We start from the raw sequence: 21,080 nt of genomic DNA on the forward strand, positions 1-21,080 counted from the left end.
CCGCATCCTATAGGTTTTGGGTCATCATGTTTTCATTGTCATTTGTTTCTAGGTATTTTTTAATTTCTTCTTTGATTTCTTCAGTGATCTCTTGGTTATTTAGTAGCACACTGTTTAGCCTCCACGTATTTGTGGTTTTTACAGTTTTTTTCCTGTAATTGATTTCCAATCTCATAGTGTTGTTGTGGTCAGAAAAGATGCTTGATACAATTTCAATTTTCTTAAATTTTCTGAGGCTTGATTTGTGACCCAAGATGTGATCTGTCCTGGAGAATGTTCCGTGTGCACTTGAGAAGAAAGTGTATTCTGCCACTTTTGGGTGGAATGTTCTATAAATATCAATTAGATATATCTGGTCTATTGTGTCATTTAAAGCTTGTGCTTCCTTATTTATTTTCTGTTTGGATGATCTGTCCATCGGTGTAAGTGGGGTGTTAAAGTCCCCTACTATTACTGTGTTATTGTTGATTTCTCCTTTCATGGTTGTTAGCATTTGCCTTATGTTTTGAGGTGCTCCTATGTTGGGTGCATAAACATTTATAATTGTTATATCTTCTTCTTGGATTGACCCTTTGATCACTATGTAGTGTCCCTCCTTATCTCTTGTAACACTCTTTATTTTAAAGTCTATTTTATCTGATATGAGTATTGCTACTCATATCAAAAGCTTTCTTTTGATTTCCATTTGCATGGAATATCTTTTTCCATCCCTTCACTTTCAGTCTGTATGTGTCCCTAGGTCTGAAGTGGGTCTCTTGAAGACAGCATAATATGGTCTTGTTTTTGTATCCATTCAGCCAGTCTGTGTCTTTTGGTTGGGGCATTTAATCCATTTACATTCAGGGTTATTATTGATGTGTATGTTCCTATTACCATTTTCTTAATTGTTTTGGGTTTGTTTTTGTGGGTCTTTTTCTTCTTTTGTGTTTCCCGCTTAGAGAAGTTTCTTTAGCATTTGTTGTAAAGCTGGTTTTGTGGTGCTGAATTCTCTTAGCTTTTGCTTCTCTGAAAAGCTTTTGACCTCTCCATTGAATCTGAATGAGATAGTTGCTTGGTAGATTAATTTTGATTGTAGGTTTTTTTCTTTCATCACTTTAAGTATATCCTGCCACTCCCTTCTGGCCTGCAGAGTTTCCACTGAAAAATCAGCTGATAACCTTATGGGGATTCCTTTGTATGTTATTTTTTGTTTTTCCCTTGCTGCTTTTAATATTTTTTCTTTGAATTTAATTTTTGTTCGTTTGATTAATATGTGTCTTGGTGTGTTTTTCCTAGGGTTTATCCTATATGGGACTCTCTATGCTTCCTAGACTTGGGTGACTATTTCCTTTCCCATGTTAGGGAAGTTTTCGACTATAATCTTTTCAAATATTCTCTCAGACCCTTTCTTTTTCCCTTCTTCTTCTGGGACCCTTATAATTTGAATGCTGGTGCATTTAGTGTTGTCCCAGAGGTCTCTGAGATTGTCTTCAGTTCTTTTCATTCTTTTTTCTTTATTCTGCTCCTCAGCAGTTATTTCCACCATTCTGTCTTCCAGCTCACTTATTCATTCTTCTGCCTCAGTTATTCTGTTATTGATTCCTTCTAGTGTATTTTTCATTTCAGTTATTATGTTGTTCATCTCTGTTGTTTGTTCTTTAATTCTTCTAGATCTTTGTTAAACATTTCTTGTATTTTCTCAATCCGTGCCTCCATTCTATTTCCAAGATTCTGGATCATCTTTACTATCATTACTCTGAATTCTTTTTCAGGTAGATTGCCTATTTCCTCTTCATTTATTTGGTCTTGTAGGTTTTTACCTTGCTCCTTCATCTGTGACATATTTTTTTGCCGTCTCATTTTTTTTTTTTTTTATGAGTGTGATTGTATTCCTGTCTTACTGGTTGTTTGGCCTGAGGCTTCCAACACAGGGTTTTGTAGGCTATTGGGTAGAGCTGAGTCTTGGTGCTGAGATGCTCCGTCAGACCTCACTCCGATGAATATTCCCTGGGGTCTGAGGTTCTCTGTTAGTTCAGTGGTTCATAAGAGCGAGGCCTGGGAGATCAGGAGAGGCAGGTGGGAGGGGCCCTCCGGGAGGAGCTGAGTGGGAGAGAAGCAGAGGGCAATTGCCCCATCCACTCGGGCCTGGGGAGCTTGCTGAGCTCCCAGGCCGATCCCCTGCCCTCCAAAGCCCTCTCCAGGCTGCATAGCTCCTTGGGGGCATAGGAGGGAGGACAGGGAGATCAGGAGAGGCAGGCAGGAGGGGCCCTCCCAGACGGAGGAGCAGGAGAGGAGAGGAGGGCGTTTGCCCTGCCCACTCGAGCCCAGGAAGCCTGCTGGGCTCCCAGGTGAGGTCCCCCACCCTCTGAGACCAGGGGTGGAGGGCACCCTGGGCCCCTTCTGTTCCTTGAGCCTAAGCCCCACCCTCCACAGCCCCCAGGGCCTTTTTCAGCCCTGTGGGTCCTGAGCATTTGCCCCACCCACTGCCCAAATCTCACCCTTTCTTAGGCCCCACCCTCCACAGCCAGGGCCTTCCCCCCCACCCTTTTTTTTTTTTTTCCTCCTCTTCTTTTTTACTACTGTGGTATTGTTGTACCTTCTGGTTGTTGATTCATCTTTATTTTTATATTCTTCCTAACATATCTGTTAGTTTCCTAGTCTAATTTTATTTTTTTTGTATTGTTGTACCTTCTGGTTGTTGATTCATCTTTATTTTTATATTCTTCCTAACATATCTGTTAGTTTCCTAGTTTAATTTTATTTTTTACTTTGTTATTTATTTTATTTTATTTTTTTGGGCTGCCCCAGGCGGCTCGTGGGATCTTGGTTCATGAACCCAAAGTTGGGCTGAAGCTCCTGCGGTGGGAGCTCTGAATTCTCAGTATTTTTAAAGTGAAAACACACAGACTTAAATGGTCCAGGGACCTTGTTTCCAGCATATCACCTTTTCTTTTCTTGTCCTCTATCTCCAGTTTCTGATCCTTTCAGCATATAAATGTGTTTAAACCTCTTCTATTAAAAAAAAAAAAAGAAACAATCCCTTACTTGATCTCATTCTCTGGTTAAACCTCATCTGTTAATCCACAGCCAGGCATCTTAAAATGTAGGCTGGTCTTCATTTCCCCAGCTCTCATCCTGACCTCTGTACCCTGCAGGAGAGCCCTTATTCTCACTGAAACTGCTTTGCTCAGGCCACCAATGACCTTTTAGTGCTAAATCCTATGGTACTATCTTCTTTAAGTTTCTATTTTTTCAAACTTACACAATTATTTCAAACTTACAGAAAAATGGCAAGAATAGCACAGAGAACCCCCAAATATCCTCACTGATTCACCACTTTTTAACATTTAGCCACATTTCTTCATTCTCTCTCTTTCTGTAGCTCTCCCACTCTCCATTTGTAGACAAATATACATTCTATCATTTATAGTATTATTGTTTGTATCATCATTACTTAGTTTGTCTGAATCATTTGAAACTTGCATATTTGAGTTGCATACATCACTCCCTTTTCATGGCACCTCTTTACTTGTCTTATCTGCAGAGTTGAACCCTGTTCACTGATTTCCCTTCCTTGAAGTTTTAATGTCTCAGGTTCCATGACACTGTTATCCTGGTCAGCTTTCTGCCTCTCTGGCAATCCCTTTGTAATCTTTTACCTTCCCTACCTCTGCTCTCCCTTAAAATATTCTTACCAATTTCTCCAGGGCCCTGTTCTTGACCTTCCTTTCTTCTCCCACTACCTACAATTCCTGGGGCAGCTCAGCAATTCCCATGGCTGCAACCCACCAGGGAATTCTTATGATGCAAATGCACATAGGCTAACTCAGATGTCTCTCCTGAGTTCTAGGTCCTCCTCCCTACAGGCACCTCCTAACTCAACGTCAGGCCCACTGCTGGCCTCACACACCCCTCTTTCATTCCCAGAACCCTCCTTTCTCCTTTTCTTCCTCAGTGGTGTTGGTGCCACTAATCAGACACTCAGAAACTATTCTCTTTCTCTCTCCCACGTTCCCCTTGTATTTAAGCAATTGCTAAGTTTGTTCATTCCACTTCCTGACCACCTCAAGGCAGGGGCTGAGGGGGATCAGGTGCTGTCCTAACCTGCCAGGAGTTCAATCCAGCCGGTGGAAGAAGATATACCCACCATCCTGCAAAGTGAACTGATGGCATGTGGAGTGTGGGGCAAACAGAGCAAATGCTGCCACCTTTCCAGTTCTCTCATCATCTCTTGCAGAAATTACAGCAGAAGTCGCCTGACTGGTTTTGCTGTCTCTGCAATCTTATTATTCTCTTCCAATCTATTCTTCAGACCTTGGCAGTTTGTTAACATGCAAGCCCGATGATGTCATTAACCTGCTTACAATTTGCCAATGGCTTCCTGCTCTCCCTAGGATAAAATTGAAAATCTTTTGATCGGCATAAAAAGCCTTTCATGGCCCCTAGCTGACCTGCCCAGCCCTGTGTCCCTCACACTTTGCCCTTTAGCTACTGAACTCCAGGTGATACTCAGGACAGACTAGATTGCCCTGCATTTTTACACCTCTGCTCCCATCTGTCTGCTTGGCATATTTTGACTCATCCTTCTAGGGGCAGCTCAGGTGCTATCTCTTTTCAGGAAGATTTCCTGTCTTTTTAGGGCAGAATTAGGTGCTCTTTTAGTTACATTAAAAGAAAGAATTAAATTATACCTACTTTTATATCACTGCATTATAATGATTACATAACTGTCTTCCCACTACCAAAAGTTTTAAGCTCCTTGAGGGTAGGAATCTTTTTTTTTTTTTAAGGATCTTTTGTCAAGTTTTATTTACTTTTTTCAAGAGTTTTTTTTAAAAAAACATGTCTTTTGGGCTAGTCACCTAAAAGCTAGTGGTTGGAATATAGTAGGTACTCAATAAATATTTGTTGTCTGAATTATTTTGATTTCACGTAAAGGTATCTCGTAGTAGTGAGTTACTCATTGTTAGAGTAAGTTTACTGAGGGATATGCAGATTCTTTGAAAATCATCTTTCAAGAAAAAGATTTCACATGAGGCCCATTTTCACTTGAGATTCACTAAATGACCTTTAAATGGTTTTTTAATCAACCATTAAATATTGAGATCAGCTTTGGGTAAAGCAATGTGCTAGGAGGTGGAGAGGAATACAATGCTAAGGTTCAAGGAGCTTATCATGTAGTTGGTACAAAAGAAACACAGGCAACAGCTAATGAGACAGTGGCCGAACAGGATTAAACCCTGGCGGACTGGTCCCAGCCACAGGCACAACAGGACAGGGGTGGAAGAGGCAGGAGAGGGACCACAGAGAAGCCATCGGAGGTGGGTAGTTGAAGAGGAGAAAAAAAGTCAGCCTGGAGGTTTGTATGCTGAGTGCCCCGCCAGCATGCAGGATGCAGCGGAACACCTAACAAATCCTTTCTGAATAAAGAAAGGGAAACATCCCTTGGGCTGCTCGCTCTTGCTGTCATTTAGATGCAACAATCTTAAGATGCTTTGCTCCTTATTGCCTTTACTCAGGAGTGGGTTAGAAACAAATGAGTCTTGTACCCTCTCAGAGATGAAACAGTATCCTTCTTGCTTTCTTCTGATTTTCTTCTGTACGAAGTTTTTTACTGTCTCTGCCTAGGGCCATGCCATGCATTAAGCACCGTGATTTTACCTTGATTATTTTATCACTGGCTGAGACTCCTAGTGACAAGTGTGAAAGCTAGAGTTTGCAAGAATCCTACATGCTTCAACTGTGTTTCCTATAGTAATTTAAGTAACTAGAGATAAAGGATCATAGATTTATAGCATTTTGCAGCTGGGATGGACCTTGTAGTTCATTTCTGCCAATGCTTTGTTTAAGAAGAAAGAAACTTAAGGCTCGGGGGAAGCTGAGATTTGCCCAAGTCACGCATCAAGTAAACGGCAGGTCAGGGCCCAGAACTCCCTGTCTTCTGACCCAGTCCTTTACCCACAACACATAACAAGCCTTAAGGCGTTTCCTTTGTCCCCTCGATCCTGTTGGCCGAGCTGCCTAGGCTCTCCATCAGGTCTGGTAGGAGACCCTGTCCTCTAGGTCCACTTCTAGGAGACATTTGTCCCCATCCTCCCAACTTCTGGGTGTGGCCTCCCTGGCATCAGCTTTCAGGAAGCTTCAGGTGAATGGCTGTTTTCATTTCTTTCTTTTTTTGGCAACTCTAAGAGTAGCCTGCAGGCTACTGCAGAGGCAAAAAGATGATTTGAGCTGTCCCTCTTTTCTAACTTTTCTGAAACTGGAATGAATTTTATTCTTCTTATTACTTTTCCACTGTACATAGTTTTAACTAATGATGTCAACAGGCCCTACAGGCTGGGTGATTTCAAAGGGCTTCATCCCTTATGAAGCAGGTATAAAACCCGGTACAAGAGCAACTGCCCCACGTAACACTATACACTGGATTAAGAAGACATCAGCTGCTAGAGCTTTTCTTGATGCTTCTAGAAAAACAATCAGTGGGGACGGTTTCATAAAAATCTTCCCTGAAACCATATTGTGATTTCAAAGTAGTAAACCCATGGCCAAAAAAAGGGATGTCATCACGCTAAATTACTAGGTAGTAGGCGTTTATGTTCTGCAAACCGAGGGCTCAGTGAGGCTCTGGGGATTCCCACCCATTTTTAGGGACCATATCCCCCATCACCTAGGGATACTATATGACTGATAACTCCAAAAGGAAACAGACTTGGGAGCAGCACAGTATTGCACAGTATTTTGGAACTGTGATATTTTTTTCCTGTCTGTATTTTCTCCATGCCATTCCTCTGAATGTTTGAAGAGTGATATGATGATTTTTCTCTAGGAAATAGAACGTTGGAAAAGTGGGTAGGGTTGGCTAGCTGAGCAAGTAATGACCCATCTGGGCAGAAGGCAGTCTTACCCATCAGAAGGTGGGTAACTATTCTCAGGCATAAGAATAAACCCTTAAGTGATAAGATGTCAGTCACAAACATCACTTAGATCCAGCAATAACCCTTGAAACACACTTAAAATTCAATCTAGCAGGTGACCTTTAGCTGTTGGGCTCTTTGATGCCATTTGTCTTCTGGGTCGATAGTGACATTTCCAATCTCTCTGGTGTTCTGAATAGACGTCTTGTCAGTTACTCTGACAGGGTAGGAGATCTAAGGGGGTAAAACATATACAGCACGTTAACTGGATTCATTTTAGTCTTATGGCCATGGGGCTCGAGTCTGTACTCTAGAAAGAGGTCCTGCAGGGTTACATTTTATTTATAGTTCATTTCAAGGATTCATCTCAGTCCTTAGGTATCTGGATTATTCCCAAGGAAAATGGGAATAAACAGTGTTTTGTCTTGCAGGGATGATGTGAGAATTGGTGTTTTGAGGTCAAACTACTAATTATTGGGTTGGCCAAAAAATTCGTTCCGTAAGGTTATGGAAAAAACCCAAATGAATTTTTTGTCCAACCCAATACTTTAAATGCTCAGTACATACTCAGGGGACCTGATTTTAGAACAGTCATCTGAGCTGGACGCTGCGACTAATGTTTAAGTATGCCAAACAAATTATGAAATAACACTATACTCTAAGATGATGATAAGAACAATAAAAATAACTAATATACATTGAATGCTCATGATAGCTGTCCTAAGCACTTCGTATACGTTAGTTAATTCTCACAACAATCTTACCAGGTATGTACCTTTTATTATCCCCTTTTTGCAAATGAGATAACTGAGGAACAGACAGGTTAAGTAACTTGCCCAGAATCAACAGCTAGTAAGCAGAGGAGCCAGGCAGTCTAACTCCAGAGACTGCACATTTAGCGATTTTGCTAAATTAACTCACTTATTAGAAATATCATCTTTGACTTGCAGACTTTGTAGTTTTGACACCCCATAAACTGGAATGATGTAGGTTAGTGGTGCTCAACTTTAGATAGATATTAGAATAACCTAGGAAGCTTTTAAAAATTAATGTTCTGGTCCCATCCCAGATCAATTAAATCAGAAGCTCTGGGGGTGGCCCCAGATATGAGTCTCGTACTTTAAAAGCTCCCCAGGTGGGCCTAACCTGAAGACAGGTTTGGGAGCCAGTGACGAAGGCAGCTATGTGGGATTTAGGTCCCCAGATTATTGATGGATTTAGGTTCCCAAATTATGGAGGCTCTCATTAGCTACCTGTTTTAAGTCAAGGAATTAGATTGTCTTCTGTGCTATACGGAATTCTAGCCACCAGGTAGCATTTCAGAAAGCAAACTTAAAGTTCTGCGATAGTAACGTTGGCAAAGATTCTGGCGGTAATTATCCAGTACACCCTCTAGTGCTTCTGTACCATCCCTGGTAGACGTTCCTCCCCTCACTGCCTAATCACTTGCCCCTTCTCCAGGCAGGAGTTATCTGCTTGTCACTATTCGTATAGGTTTAAAGATCTTGGCAGAGAAAGCAGGAACAAGGTGGCTTGTGAACGTTCCTTTCTGTGGGAGACCTGGTCCTTTCAAACACTCCCTGGAGTAAAATGTTAGACCTTTGAATCTCTGTTTTATCAATGATAAACATTATTTTCCATCCTCGAGAAACCTACATGCTATAAGGCTCTTCCTTATAAGAGCAGTGATAGGTCTGTCTGTAATTTCTATCCCTCTGCCCTTTGAAATAACGTAGAATAAGTCAATCCCTCTGTCGGAAAACAGCCCTAAACTGGTAGAACCTAAGATGCCTTCCCCAAGCCTTCTCTTATATAGAAGACTTCTCAAGATGTCTTTGTCATTCCTCCTGGGAAAGATTATTCATATGGGGTCCTGTGGCCACCCTGCCTTGTCACCTGCAAGATGCTGGTCTCTGCATTTCTAAATTGATGTCCTTAATTTAAAAATTTAGATTCAGGATTTGATACTTGTTTTGTTAAATTTCCCCTGGTGGGCTGTGTGGTGTGAGAAGTAGCAAGGTGGAACGCCGGAAAGAGCATGGGGTTTAGAATCTGTCATGGCTGCGTTTAAATTCTCCCTCTGCTGCTGACTTTGACTTCATACTTATGCAGACTAGTATTCAATGCAGAAAGAGGCAAAAATACTTGTTCAATATTAACTAGTAAGCAGGCATTTGACAGTGAAGATAACCTCATTCCTTACCACTCAAGGTGGCTTCTCTGGCACAAGAAAGACAATTTGTTCCTTTTGTTTTGGGTGTAACCCCCTCTCTACCTGAATGCCTCCCTATCACAATTGCCCTACTAATACATACAAATAAGGGAAATAGTGTGAAAGTTTCAGTACTTAAAGGTTGATCTGAAAATGGGAAAAATGAAAATATAACTTTTTCCATGTTTGAATTCTCACCGCTAATACAAGGTACAAAATGTACTATTGGATCATGGCAATTTTTAAATGACAAATGGAAGTAATTAACAGGTCTTGAGTGATTACCTACTCTGCAAATGGAAAACTTCACAATACCATGGAACAGTTTAACTTGTGCTGAGATGGAAAGTTTGGAGTTATAAATGCTATAAATGCTCAAGGTCAGGAACCACTTCTCATGTTTACATCTCTCAGTCCCTCACTGGTTCCAGAAACATGGGATGACAGTAAAAGTATTAGATTTACAGCTTCTGTCATCATTTGCTCAAAGGCTTCAGTCCCTTACTGCCATGACGTTAAACTGATACAGAACTCATTTAAAAGAAAAATCAACTCCATCCTGGAGGAGAAATGAAGGTCGGGGCAGGAAAAAAAATCTAAATAGGCTGCCTAACCAGGCGAGGAAATGATCCTTTTTTTGGCGGGGGTGGGGGGTGGGGTACGCGGGCCTCTCACTGTTGTGGCCTCTCCCGTTGCGGAGCACAGGCTCCGGATGCACAGGCCCAGCGGCCATGGCTCACGGGCCCAGCCGCTCCGCGCACGTGGGATCCTCCCGGACCGGGGCACGGACCCGTGTCCCCTGCATCCGCAGGCGGACTCTCAACCACTGCGCCACCAGGGAAGCCCGAAATCATCCTTTTTTAAACCTCAAATACACAATGTCTTGGACACGCTGGAGCCTGGGAGAAGTTGGGTTTATTCCTAGATCTGCCACTAGGGGGTTTGAGTCCGGCTTTTGTAAAGGGGACTTAGTTTAGTTAACTTGGTTTTTCACTGGTGATATTAATTGTTTGATTAACAACGATGGGATCCCTTATGGAGCTCTGATAAAAAGTTTACAAATGAAAAATACATTGTCCTACAGCTTCCTTTCCCAGAGAACATAGGATGTATAATATTTCCATCCACAGGCTGTTTTGGTAGAACTTGGTGTCTGAATCACTCCACTGAGTCTCTGGGTGAGTAAAACATACTTCTACATTATCTCTTTGAAAGTGGAATGGGACACAACCTCTGCTAGCTATTTCTTTTTTTCCCTTGGTGAACCATTCTATTAATACCAATCAAATCGAGAAAATGATCAAATGAAATTGCATTTTGAGCATCCTAAGCTGTGTAATGTCTATTCTGTTAAATTGGGGCCATAATTGCTTCTCCACTGAAAAGATACAACAAAGACAGCAATCATGGCATGTCATTATGCCAGACTAGAAAACCGGCCTTTGCTGGGAGGACTTCAAAGGCTTGTGGTTCTCGAATTGCATTTGGCTGCTATTGTTGGAGCGCAGGCAATCTTGATTAGGTGTTTACACTGAGGTAAGGCGCAGAGCAGAGCGCCTGAGTGCCTGGGTCTAGAGCCATTAAAAAATTGTACATTATGTTCCTGGCTTTGAAGTGAGGGTTTATATGTAGGAGAGCAACTCAGATTGAGTACAGCTGAGCTAGATTGGGCTGCTCCTTCTCTCTCAAAGAAGCTCATCAGGTTCTTAGAGAATCAGCGCCACAAAAAAAGTTGATGCTTTTCCAAGAGCTGTATGTGAATCACTGTGTGTCCGCAGAGACACACACTGAAACATGTTTAAATAGAATATCACTGTGTGGCCCTGCGGTCGCGGGAGGTTCGGGTCCTTTTTTCCTCTCTGTTGTTTTCTGTTAATAACCTTGTGTTTAGATGTCGTGGGGAGTCTCGCGTTAATTTATGAGGTTCCTTGTTCTCATTCCTTGATGGTGTAAACAATGATCATATATCCCAGTTAAAATAGGCCAGAGGGTCCTGTTTTTCTAAATGTGGTATTTGCTTGCCATCATTCCAACACATGGAATTATTGAATCCCTCTCTTCGGGGCATAATCAGCGGACTCAGTTGATGTTTCTTTGTTAACTGGGCTAATGAGTGATCTGCAGTTTTAACTCTGTACTGTTTCTAATACACTTTGCTCTGTGTCAGTCTGCGCCTGCTAAGATCAGTGGTACTGCCCCCTGTATTGACAAACGGCCAGCAGAAGAGGTGGAGGCATGGCAACACAGAGAGCCTGCCGCGGTCAGGCTCCAACACGGGGATTTGGTACAGCTGTTTGAATTATCTGGGGATTTGTATTAATTATTCAGCTATTTAGAGACAAAACACCTGAAAGCTGAAATGTTTTGGCTCTGCCTGGCCACTTTCTCCATCCTGTAGAACACTTCCTAATGTATCAGTATTTAGCACGTACGTGCTCAGGAAGAAATTGATGACACTGACACCTCTGGATATATTATTTTTACATTCATCTTCCAGATAAGATACTTGAGCTTTTAACAACCCCAAACGAATTATGCCAGTCGCCTACTTTAAAATCCTTTGACGCTTTTACATTGCCTTTACCTTGTAAGGTTTATAAGGCCTTCAGCCTCCCCTCCCTGCTCTCTTTAGATTGTACTTTTCCAGGTCTGCTCTTGGGCCACGTGCTCTGGGTCCACGCACAGGGCCCTTCTTTGACTGGAAACTCCCCTTTACCTCACTTATTCCGACCAGTCCCATTCACTGTTCTAGCCTTGGCTGAAATATAGTTAGCCTTCCCTGATACCCTGGAGGAGGTTATAACAGATGCGCCTGAGCTCACGGCCTTCGTGCTCTGTCCTTTCCCTTGTGTGACAAGTTTCACCCTGGTCATTATGTTTGTCTCGCCTCTAGATGTTAGGTCCCATGAGGGCAGGAAAAGTAGGGACTCCGTGCTGGACTGTTCAGCTCCAGAGGCGCTACTCCCACGAGCTACGTGGTGGTTCTAGATGTGCCTGGCGCGTATGTGCTCAATAAATATTACTGAGTGAGAAGATCGATCTACATTGCTCACTGGACACTCCCTTTACATCAGAACACATCTAATCTGTCGTTTATCTGGCTAGACCTGTGGTTTATATTAAAGCCTGGAGGCTGTCAGCAGAACAAGGTGGAAGCTAGGATCCCATCTCTGTTCTTTCCCTCCCTGGTTCGGCCCCAGGCCCAATGGCCCTTCAGCACTTCAGCCCGTGGCATTTGCTGTTCCCTTTTCCAAGGAAGCCCTTTCCTCAAATATTTGCCTGGCGCTCTCGCCCACCTCCTCTGTGATCTATTTACAGCTGTAACCCCGCTCCCAGCATCCCCTCTCTCTCTGCTGTGCTTCATTTCTCTCCTCACCATTACATCACCTACTAGTACGCTGTTTAGCTGTTTTGTCTATTGTCTGTCTCCTGCTGATAGAAAGTTAGCCCCACGAAGGCTGGGATTTTTGTCTGCTTTGTTCACGGATGTATTCCAAGTACTTAGAACAATGCCTGACACATAATAAGCTCTTAATAATTATATGCAAATGAATGAAGCAATCAACCATTTTCAAGAACACGAGAGATTTTTAGGAATGTGTCTTGAAACATCTGTGAAGGTTGATCAGCTAGCAACCTGAACTCCCCATTAACACAGCTCAGAATATTGTAAGCGTGACCTCTGGATGGTCACAGGATTCAAACTGCTCCATTACTAAAATCCTTCAGTGATTCCATGTCATGTAGAGGAAAGGCCTAACTCTCTAGCACAGTAGCTCTAAAACTTGAGCACGTATCAGAATCAGTTAGAGGGCTTGTTGAAACACAGAGGTGAAGGCCTCACCCCAGTTTCTGACTCAGGAGACCTGGGCTGGGGCCCGAGAATTTTCATTTCTAATGAGTTGCCAGGCAATTCTGTTGCTGTTGGTCCGGGGACCACATCCTGAGAGCCCCCGCTTTAAAATGACACACAGGGGCCTACATGAAAGGTCCATGCCCATTTCTCTAGCCTAAATACGCACACTCCCATCCTCATGATCTAGTCATGCACAACACGGAAGTTCTCCTTAACTAACTTGCTAGATTAAGTAACACTCTCCAGTACTTTCTTAAGATAGTGGGCCAGGGCTTCCCTGGTGGCGCAGTGGTTGAGAGTCCACCTGCCGATGCAGGGGACACGGGTTCGTGCCCCGGTCTGGGAAGATCCCACATGCCGCGGAGCGGCTGGGCCCGTGAGCCATGGCCGCTGAGCCCGTGCGTCCGGAGCCTGTGCTCTGCAACGGGAGAGGCCACAACAGTGAGAGGCCCGCGTACCGCAAAAAGAAAAAAAAAAAAAAGAAATCAGAAGTGGACACCATAGATCTTTCAAACTGACGTGAGAAAGATAATACAAAACTGTAGTCCATAGAATATACACTGATAGGAAGGCCCAGCCCTTCAGTAAAAGGTTGGTGAATTAATGTGTATGTATATACTTTAAGTGAAAGTAAAGTACTTAAGGTCATCGTTTGTCATATCTGCTTTAACCACTTTACTTGATTAACTGACCAACTGCCAGTTCGTGACCAGCGCCAAAGTAGTTCCTCCTGTACCCACAGGTCTCTACTTAAACAGTGTCCTTTCTCACCCTCATGCCATCCCATATGCTCTCTCTGCCTGTGGTAACTTTGCTGTCCACCTGCACCTGTTACTTTCTACTTCTCCCTAAAGAATCAGTTCAATGACTGCCTCTTCCGTGAAGCCCTCTCTGACTTCCCCCAACAGACTTGGGTACTTCTTCTTCTGGGTTCCTTTGGGGCCAGACATGTATCCAGGACATCAGTTATCACTTGATTCTGACTGTTTACATGTCTGCTTCCCACTTGGCCAGAAGCTCCTGAAGAGCATATACACTGACAGCAGTTTATAAAATGACCACAGAATCGTAGCATTTGGGGGAATTTGGTAAAGAGGCAAAGGATGGTTCCCATCACCATAGCTCTTGACTTTACTGCACAACAGTGCACTATGGCCTGGGTAAGAGAGCACAGAATTATCAGGTTCTCCAGGCACATTTTTGACACCTGTCCTTAGACATGATTAATTCTGTTAAAGTTTTGGTTTTTGAAAGGGCATGCTTCAGTTATGGGGAAAGTTCTCTTTCCATGGATCCCTCCTCAGTAATGTCGAATTAATGAAGTGTCACTCTACAGATCAGATAAATAAGTGCTGAATAGTGCATACAAGAAAGATGCCTTAAGAAACTTCTTGTACTGAAAAACCATAAAGTTCAATTTAAATTATGCTGTCATAAGTAAGTGCTCTTGTTGTGGTTGCACAGGGCAAAAAAAAAAAAAAAAAAGATCAATCAATGAACATACACAGAGTACCTACTCTGTAGAAGAATATTTTTAATGAGTATAATATGAGACATGGGACTCAAAAACACCATCAAACTAGAAGAATTCTATAAAAAATAATTCTGTGTTTCTAACCAAACATAATTAGAAAAAGATCATAATTTAAATAAAGGTAAAGTTTAATTTTATAGACAACCAAAAGTTTCACAAACCATGAAATTTAAAACCATGGAAAAGGAGAGTGTTATATCACTTCTATATTAATCTTATCCAATAGGAGGTTAAATTCAAATCAAATGTTCAATAATAAATATAACATATTTATACAGGGCTATATGATTATGCAAAGTGTTCACATACAGCATCTTATTTGGTCATCTAAATAATCCTGGGTCTGTAGAAGAAGGCAGACATTTGTAACCTCACTCTGATGGGGAAAAACAAAGCTCAGCAAGGTTTTTTTTTTATTTACCAAAGGTAATAATTGGCTCTAATACTAATGGGGCTCAAATCTGGTCTTTCAGTGCCAAATTCTATTATTTAAGTCGAGAGCACAAGCTCGTTAGTCTTTTTTATTTTTTCATTTTGAAAGTGGTAAAATTCTGAACCCCCCCCAAAAACTATTTAAAAATCACATTCCTTCATAAAAGATGTAGAAAGTGCTTACTGAATGCCAGGCTCTCGGAGTTCAGAGATGAGCCTTTAGGAGCTCAGAGTCATGAGAGACATACACATACACTAAATAGTGCAGTGTGGTGTTATGGATTCTACGGTGGATGTTCAAGGATGAGGGAGGAGCTCAGAGAGTCTTCATAAAGATAGGGGACTTTGAGCTAAATCTCAAAGGAGGCTGCGATTTTCCCAAGCAAACAAGACAGGGAAAAGTAACCCATCAGCCTGGACAGAGGCCCAGGGGAAACACTGGGTTCTGGGAGCTGTGAGTTCCCAGAGTACGACTGGAGCATAGGATGCAAGGGAGGAGTGACAAAGGATGAGGCTAAAATGGCAGGAAGGAGCCAGGTCACAAAGGGCCTCGAGTACCACTCTGAGAGTCAGAATTTTATCTTGAAATCAACAGGGACTCTCATTAAGCAGGAGATTGATATGATCAGATTTGTATCTAAGAGGAGCACTTGTGAAGGCAGTGGAGAAGATAGATTTGAAAGAGTTATGATGTGAAATTGTACTTCAAAACCAAACTGTCAAATATTCACATGTTCCTTATCACCAAGTGTAAATATTTGAAATATAACTGAGACCAAAGGCAGCTATTAAAGAAATATTGCCAACAAGTTGGGTACAAGACTGTAGGGTCCTGTAATCCATGGGGCAGTGTTTGATTGACTGGGGATCCTCAGGAGACAGCATGGTGAATGTGAGGTGTGTCCACCCCCGTTGTGTACAGTCTTTTGGGAGTCACATCATAGAAGGGGCTGCAAGAGCCTACAGATGTTATTCTTTTGACAACACTTTGTTCTTATTCTACCTGCAGTCACATCCCTTTCATTTTGAGACACTGTAGCCTGAAAAAAAAAAAAAAAAAAGCTGTTTAGGAGAACCTATTCCCGGGGTGGATTCCTTTCTCGTGGCTTAAGGAATGACCAGTGGTAATAACAGCTTCGCTTCACTGAGTGTCTGCCATGTGTCAGGAGCTTTGTATAAACTCTTCCAATAGCCCTCCAAGGCAGAAATGGACCCCATACAATAGATGAAGAAGATAAGGTTTGAAGAGTCACTTGCTCAAATATCTAGTTAGTGGTACCACCTAGTACATGGAAAAGCCAGCATTTAACCTGTGATAGTCTGATTCTCAAACCAGTGTTCTGTTTCAGTTTCATCTCTTCTCCCACTGTACTGTGTTGCCCCCTAGGAGAGAATGCTGCTTCCAAGGCTGGGGTCCCAGAGCTTACATAGTCTTTTCTTTTTCATCCATTCACGTCTCAACTCGAATGATATCTCCTCAGAGAGCCCTTCCCCAAGTACCTCGCTAAACATCCCAGTTACACCCTGCTCATTACTTTATGAAAGAAAGTTGATTCAGTATCCTTTGAGATGTTTATCCCTACCTGAAGTTATTTTGTTATATGTTTCCTGTCAACTGACTGGATGTAAGTCCCTTGAAGGCTGGGCTCTGCATGTCTTGTTTTCTGTTACATCCCTAGCACTAGGAAGAGTACCTAGCACACACTGTTGCTCAGTAAATGCTTGTTGGCTGAGTTACCTGCTGCCTCAGCAACAGTCTCAAAGATGTGCTGATGCTCAGAATGGGTAGTGGATTCTATATAGGACTTTATATTGTTTTGAAGGCCATAGGTAATTGAATAACCTTTCTATATGCACATTGCAAAGTATCTGTAATTTCTTTAAGAAATTCCAAGGAAAAGAAACAGAATAACATGAATAACATGTAGCACTTACTGCTCCTTTCTGAGCCTGTACTAAATTTCGCCTTCATCAGCCTTCAAAGTCACATTAGAATCAAGATAGAAAGGTAGCTCAGGACTTCCCTGGTGGCGCAGTGGATAAGAATCCGCTTGCCAATGCAGGGGACACAGGTTCGAGCCCTGGTCTGGGTAGATCCCACGTGCCGTGGAGCAACTAAGCCAGTGCACCACAACTACTGAGTGTGTGCTCTAGAGCCACGAGCCACAACTATTGAGACCACGTGCCACAACTACTGAAGCCCATGTGCCTAGAGCCCGTACTCTGCAACAAGAGAAGCCACCGCAATGAGAAGCCCGTGCACCACAACGAAGAGTTGCCCCTGCTCACCACAACTAGAGAAAGCCCGGACACAGCAACGAAGGCCCAAACGCAGCCAAAACAAACAAACAAACAAACAAAAAAAGGTAGCTCATTGTTCAAGAGACAGTTTCCTTTAATCGTAGATCATAAAGTGACTCAAATTCTAGTGAGTTTCAGACAAATACTTACGGTTATGAAACATATCATAAATAAAAGTAAGCACTGAATATTCACCAGCGAAGTTATTGGCCGACTGTGATACTTAGGTGCCTTCTAGCGTGTGTTGGTTTTCACATCAGTTCCTTGCCTCACACATCATGTGACTAAGATCTTGCAATGTATTCAAACGTGATTTTTCCAGTGCATTTTAATGTGAGACTAACAGATCTATGAAAAATGGTGAAATGATTGTGGAGAAATTGAATTTAAAAATTAGTGGTTCTACTCTGAGCCATTATTTTCAAGCAAAAGTGCAATTCAGGTGACCCTGAGCAATCAGGGGGGTGTAAAGTTACCAGGGTTCCTACCAAACACTGTATATTGTAAACACATAGGCATGGTTCAAAAATAAGAGATATGGAAAGGTATAAAGTGAAAAGTTTTGCTCCCACCCTACCCCCCTCCCCCCCCTCCACCCTCTACAATTAACCACCTATGTATCTTTTCTCACTTTTTTTTTTTTTTTTTTTTTGGTACGGTACGCGGGCCTCTCATTGCTGTGGCCTCTCCCGTCGCGGAGCACAGGCTCCGGATGCGCAGCCTCAGCGGCCATGGCCCACGGGCCCAGCCGCTCCGCAGCATGTGGTATCTTCCCAGACCGGGGCACGAACTCACGTCCCCTGCATTGCCAGGTGGACTCTCAACCACTGCGCCACCAGGGAAGCCCTATCTGGGTACTTTCTAATCTTTTGTTATTAGAAATGAGGACGAAATGAATGATTTTGTTCAAGGGTTATTTCAAAACTGCACACATATAACTAGGATACATTCCTGGGAGTGGAAGATGTTGGGTCAATTTAAAAAATAGTAATTACTAACATGTATATAGTGCTCGCTATAAGCCAGGCATTGATTTAAGCACTCTCCATATATTAACTCATTTAATCTTCTTAATAATCCTTTGAGGAAGGTACTAGTATTATCTCCATTTTAAAGATGAGGTTACTGAGGCACAGAGAGGTTAAGCAACCTGCCCAAGGTCAGATGGCTAGCAGGTGTCAGTGTCAACCAACCTGGCTTTAAAGCCTATACTCTTGGCCATTATGCTTTGCTTTCTCAAGGAGTGTATGTAGTATTTGTATTTTAAGTAGATATTAACAAATTGTCCCCCATACTAGTTAATCCAATTTATTCTCTCATCAGCTTGACTATCCTTTTTTGCCCAGAGGTAAACTGGGCAAAAACTGGGAATTTTGTTGGTTTAATTATAGATGAAAAATGGAATCCCAATGTAGTATTAATTTGGATTTCTCTTATAATGACCAAAGTTGGATATCTTTTCATATGTTTAATAGCCATATGTATTAACTTTTCTGTGAATTATCTATTCATATCTTTTGTGAATTTTTATATTGGGATATTGGTCTTTTTCTTATTGATTTCTAGGAGCTCTTTATATATTAGAGCTATTAGTGTTTTGGCTGTGATGTGAATTAGAAATTTTTTTTCTAGTTCTTTATATTTTGGCTTTCTTATGCCTTTTTTCTTGCAGAAGCCTTTGATATTTATGTATAATTGACCCTCAAACAAAGTAGGGGTTAGGGGCACTGACCCTCCACGCAGTTGGAAATCTATGTATAACTTTACAGTCAGCCCTCCATATCTGTAGTTCTGTATTTGTGAATTCAACCAACTAAAGATCGCGTAGTACTGTAGTATGTATTTTTTAAATAATCCACAAATAAGTGGACCTGTACAGATCAAACCCATGTTGTCCAAGGGTCAACTGTAGTCAAATCTATCAGTCTTTTGTAGATTTGGGACCTCAAATTGGGTCCTACCTTTATCAAATCACAATATCACATCATATATTCTCACACTAATTTGGTTCTATTTCTAGACTTTTATTCTGTTCTATTTTTCTGTCTGTATATGCATTAAATATTACCCTACTATTTAATTATTGAGGCTTAAAATATACTCTGTTATCTAGTGGGGCTAGATTCTGTCATGACTCTTAATTTCCAGAGCTTGCTTTATCATTCTTTTTTTTTTAAATTTATTTTATTTTATTTATTTTTGGCTGCATTGGGTCTTCATTGCTGCACATGGGCTTTCTCTAGTTGCGGCGAGCGGGGGTTACTCTTCCTTGTGGTGTGCGGGTTTCTCATTGCAGTGGCTTCTCTTGTTGTGGAGCACAGGCTCTAGGCAAGCAGGCTTCAGTAGTTGTGGCATGCGGGCTCAGTAGTTGTGACTCGCGGGCTCTAGAGCCCAGGCTTAGTTGTGGCATATGGGCTTAGTTGCTCTGCGGCATGTGGGATCTTCCTGGACCAGGGCTCAAACCCGTGTCCCCTGCATTGGCAGGCAGACTCTTAACCACTGTGCCACCAGGGAAATCCCTGCTTTATTATTCTTGCCTGTTTTTTTTAATGTGAACTTTTCAAGTTTTATTTTTTTTTTAAAAAGTCTCACATTTTTTACTGGGATGTTGTGAACTTCTTAGACTTACTTTCAAATCTTCCCAAATACAATACACTGCTTAAGACGCTGTCTGATTCAACTGGGCATGGAGGCTTGCAACAAAATGATATATTAAAAAGCTGGGTTTTCTTGGCCATGTAATGGTAATTGACATTTATTCATTCATTGAACAACAGAGGTCATTTATCCTTTCAGTATTTCTAGTTTTAAGATATTTGTCATCTCTTTCAAAGAAATGAGTAGGGGAAAACAGACTTTCAAATATGAAAACCTTCCAGATGGATGCTGCTTAATATAAAACAGCCTCCAAACCTGCCACCCCAACTTCTTACCTCCCACCCCCAAAATCAACACAATAATCCGATCAGCCATTGCAAACATCAATGGTCAATGGGTACTGACTTACACAATTGTTACTGTAGGTTTCTGAAAAACCCTTTATGTTCTTTCTGTGTGGTCCAAGCACCAACAGCCTTGGCATCACCTGGGAGCTTGATAGAAATGCAGACTCTTGAGTCTCACCCCAGATTTACTGGATCAAAATCTGTATTTTAACGAGATCCTCAGGGCGTTCATAAGTATCTTAAAGTTTGAGGGGAAAAAAGGATCAGTGGTTCTTAAAGTGTTGCCCTGGTAGCAGAAGTGGCGTCCCCTGGAACCATGTAGAAAATTCAAATCCCTGGGCCCTACCCTACCCCTACTGAATCAGAAATCCTTGGGTTAGGTCCAGAAACAAGCCCTCCCGATGATTCTGATGCACCTAATGTTTGAGAATCACTGCTCTAGATCAGTCTTAATGAAACACTAGGAATACCTGGGGAGCTTTGAAAGCTCCCCATGCTTACAGTGTACCCCAGATGACTTAAATTAGAGTTTCAGAGCTGCAGGCCAAGGAACCAGTGTTCTTTTTATTTTCCAGGTGATTCCAATGTGAAGCCAAGGACAAAAGCCACTGCTCTAGTCTGGAACAATGCTTCTCAAACCTGGCTTCATGTTAGAACCACTTGAGCATCTTTAAAAAAAAAAATACTGATGCTGGAGATCTCACCCAGATATGTAAACTGGTCTGGGTAGAGCTGAGAATCACTTTGGGTTTTTTTCTCAGATGAATCTAATATCCAGCCAGAATTTCAAACCACTGCTCTAGAAATACCGTTTCTCCCACATAAACTTCAAATCACAGTAAAGAGAAGGAGGTGGTAAATAGTTTGGAGGTGATGGAAGACAGACACGTTTCATTTCCCATGTACT

The 21,080-nt window shown here is 42.0% G+C and overlaps 1 protein-coding gene across 3 annotated transcripts in view; it reads right to left on the bottom strand.

Annotated features, from left to right (window-relative positions):
* Positions 1 to 21,080, bottom strand: part of JHY (junctional cadherin complex regulator) — a gene marked incomplete at both ends in the record, with an annotated part of 61,862 nt that overhangs the window by 23,191 nt on the left and 17,591 nt on the right. For 2 of the 3 annotated variants that reach the window (XM_079708747.1, XM_079708746.1), the window contains one exon: positions 7,014 to 7,127. The exons of the other annotated variant lie outside the window; for it this stretch is intronic. In XM_079708747.1, the coding sequence (XP_079564873.1) occupies positions 7,014 to 7,127 (114 nt within the window). The remainder of the gene's footprint in view (positions 1 to 7,013; positions 7,128 to 21,080) is intronic. 3 annotated transcript variants of the gene reach the window in all.

This window comes from Hyperoodon ampullatus, assembly GCF_949752795.1.
Source record: "Hyperoodon ampullatus genome assembly, chromosome: 7".
NCBI lineage: Eukaryota > Metazoa > Chordata > Mammalia > Artiodactyla > Ziphiidae > Hyperoodon > Hyperoodon ampullatus.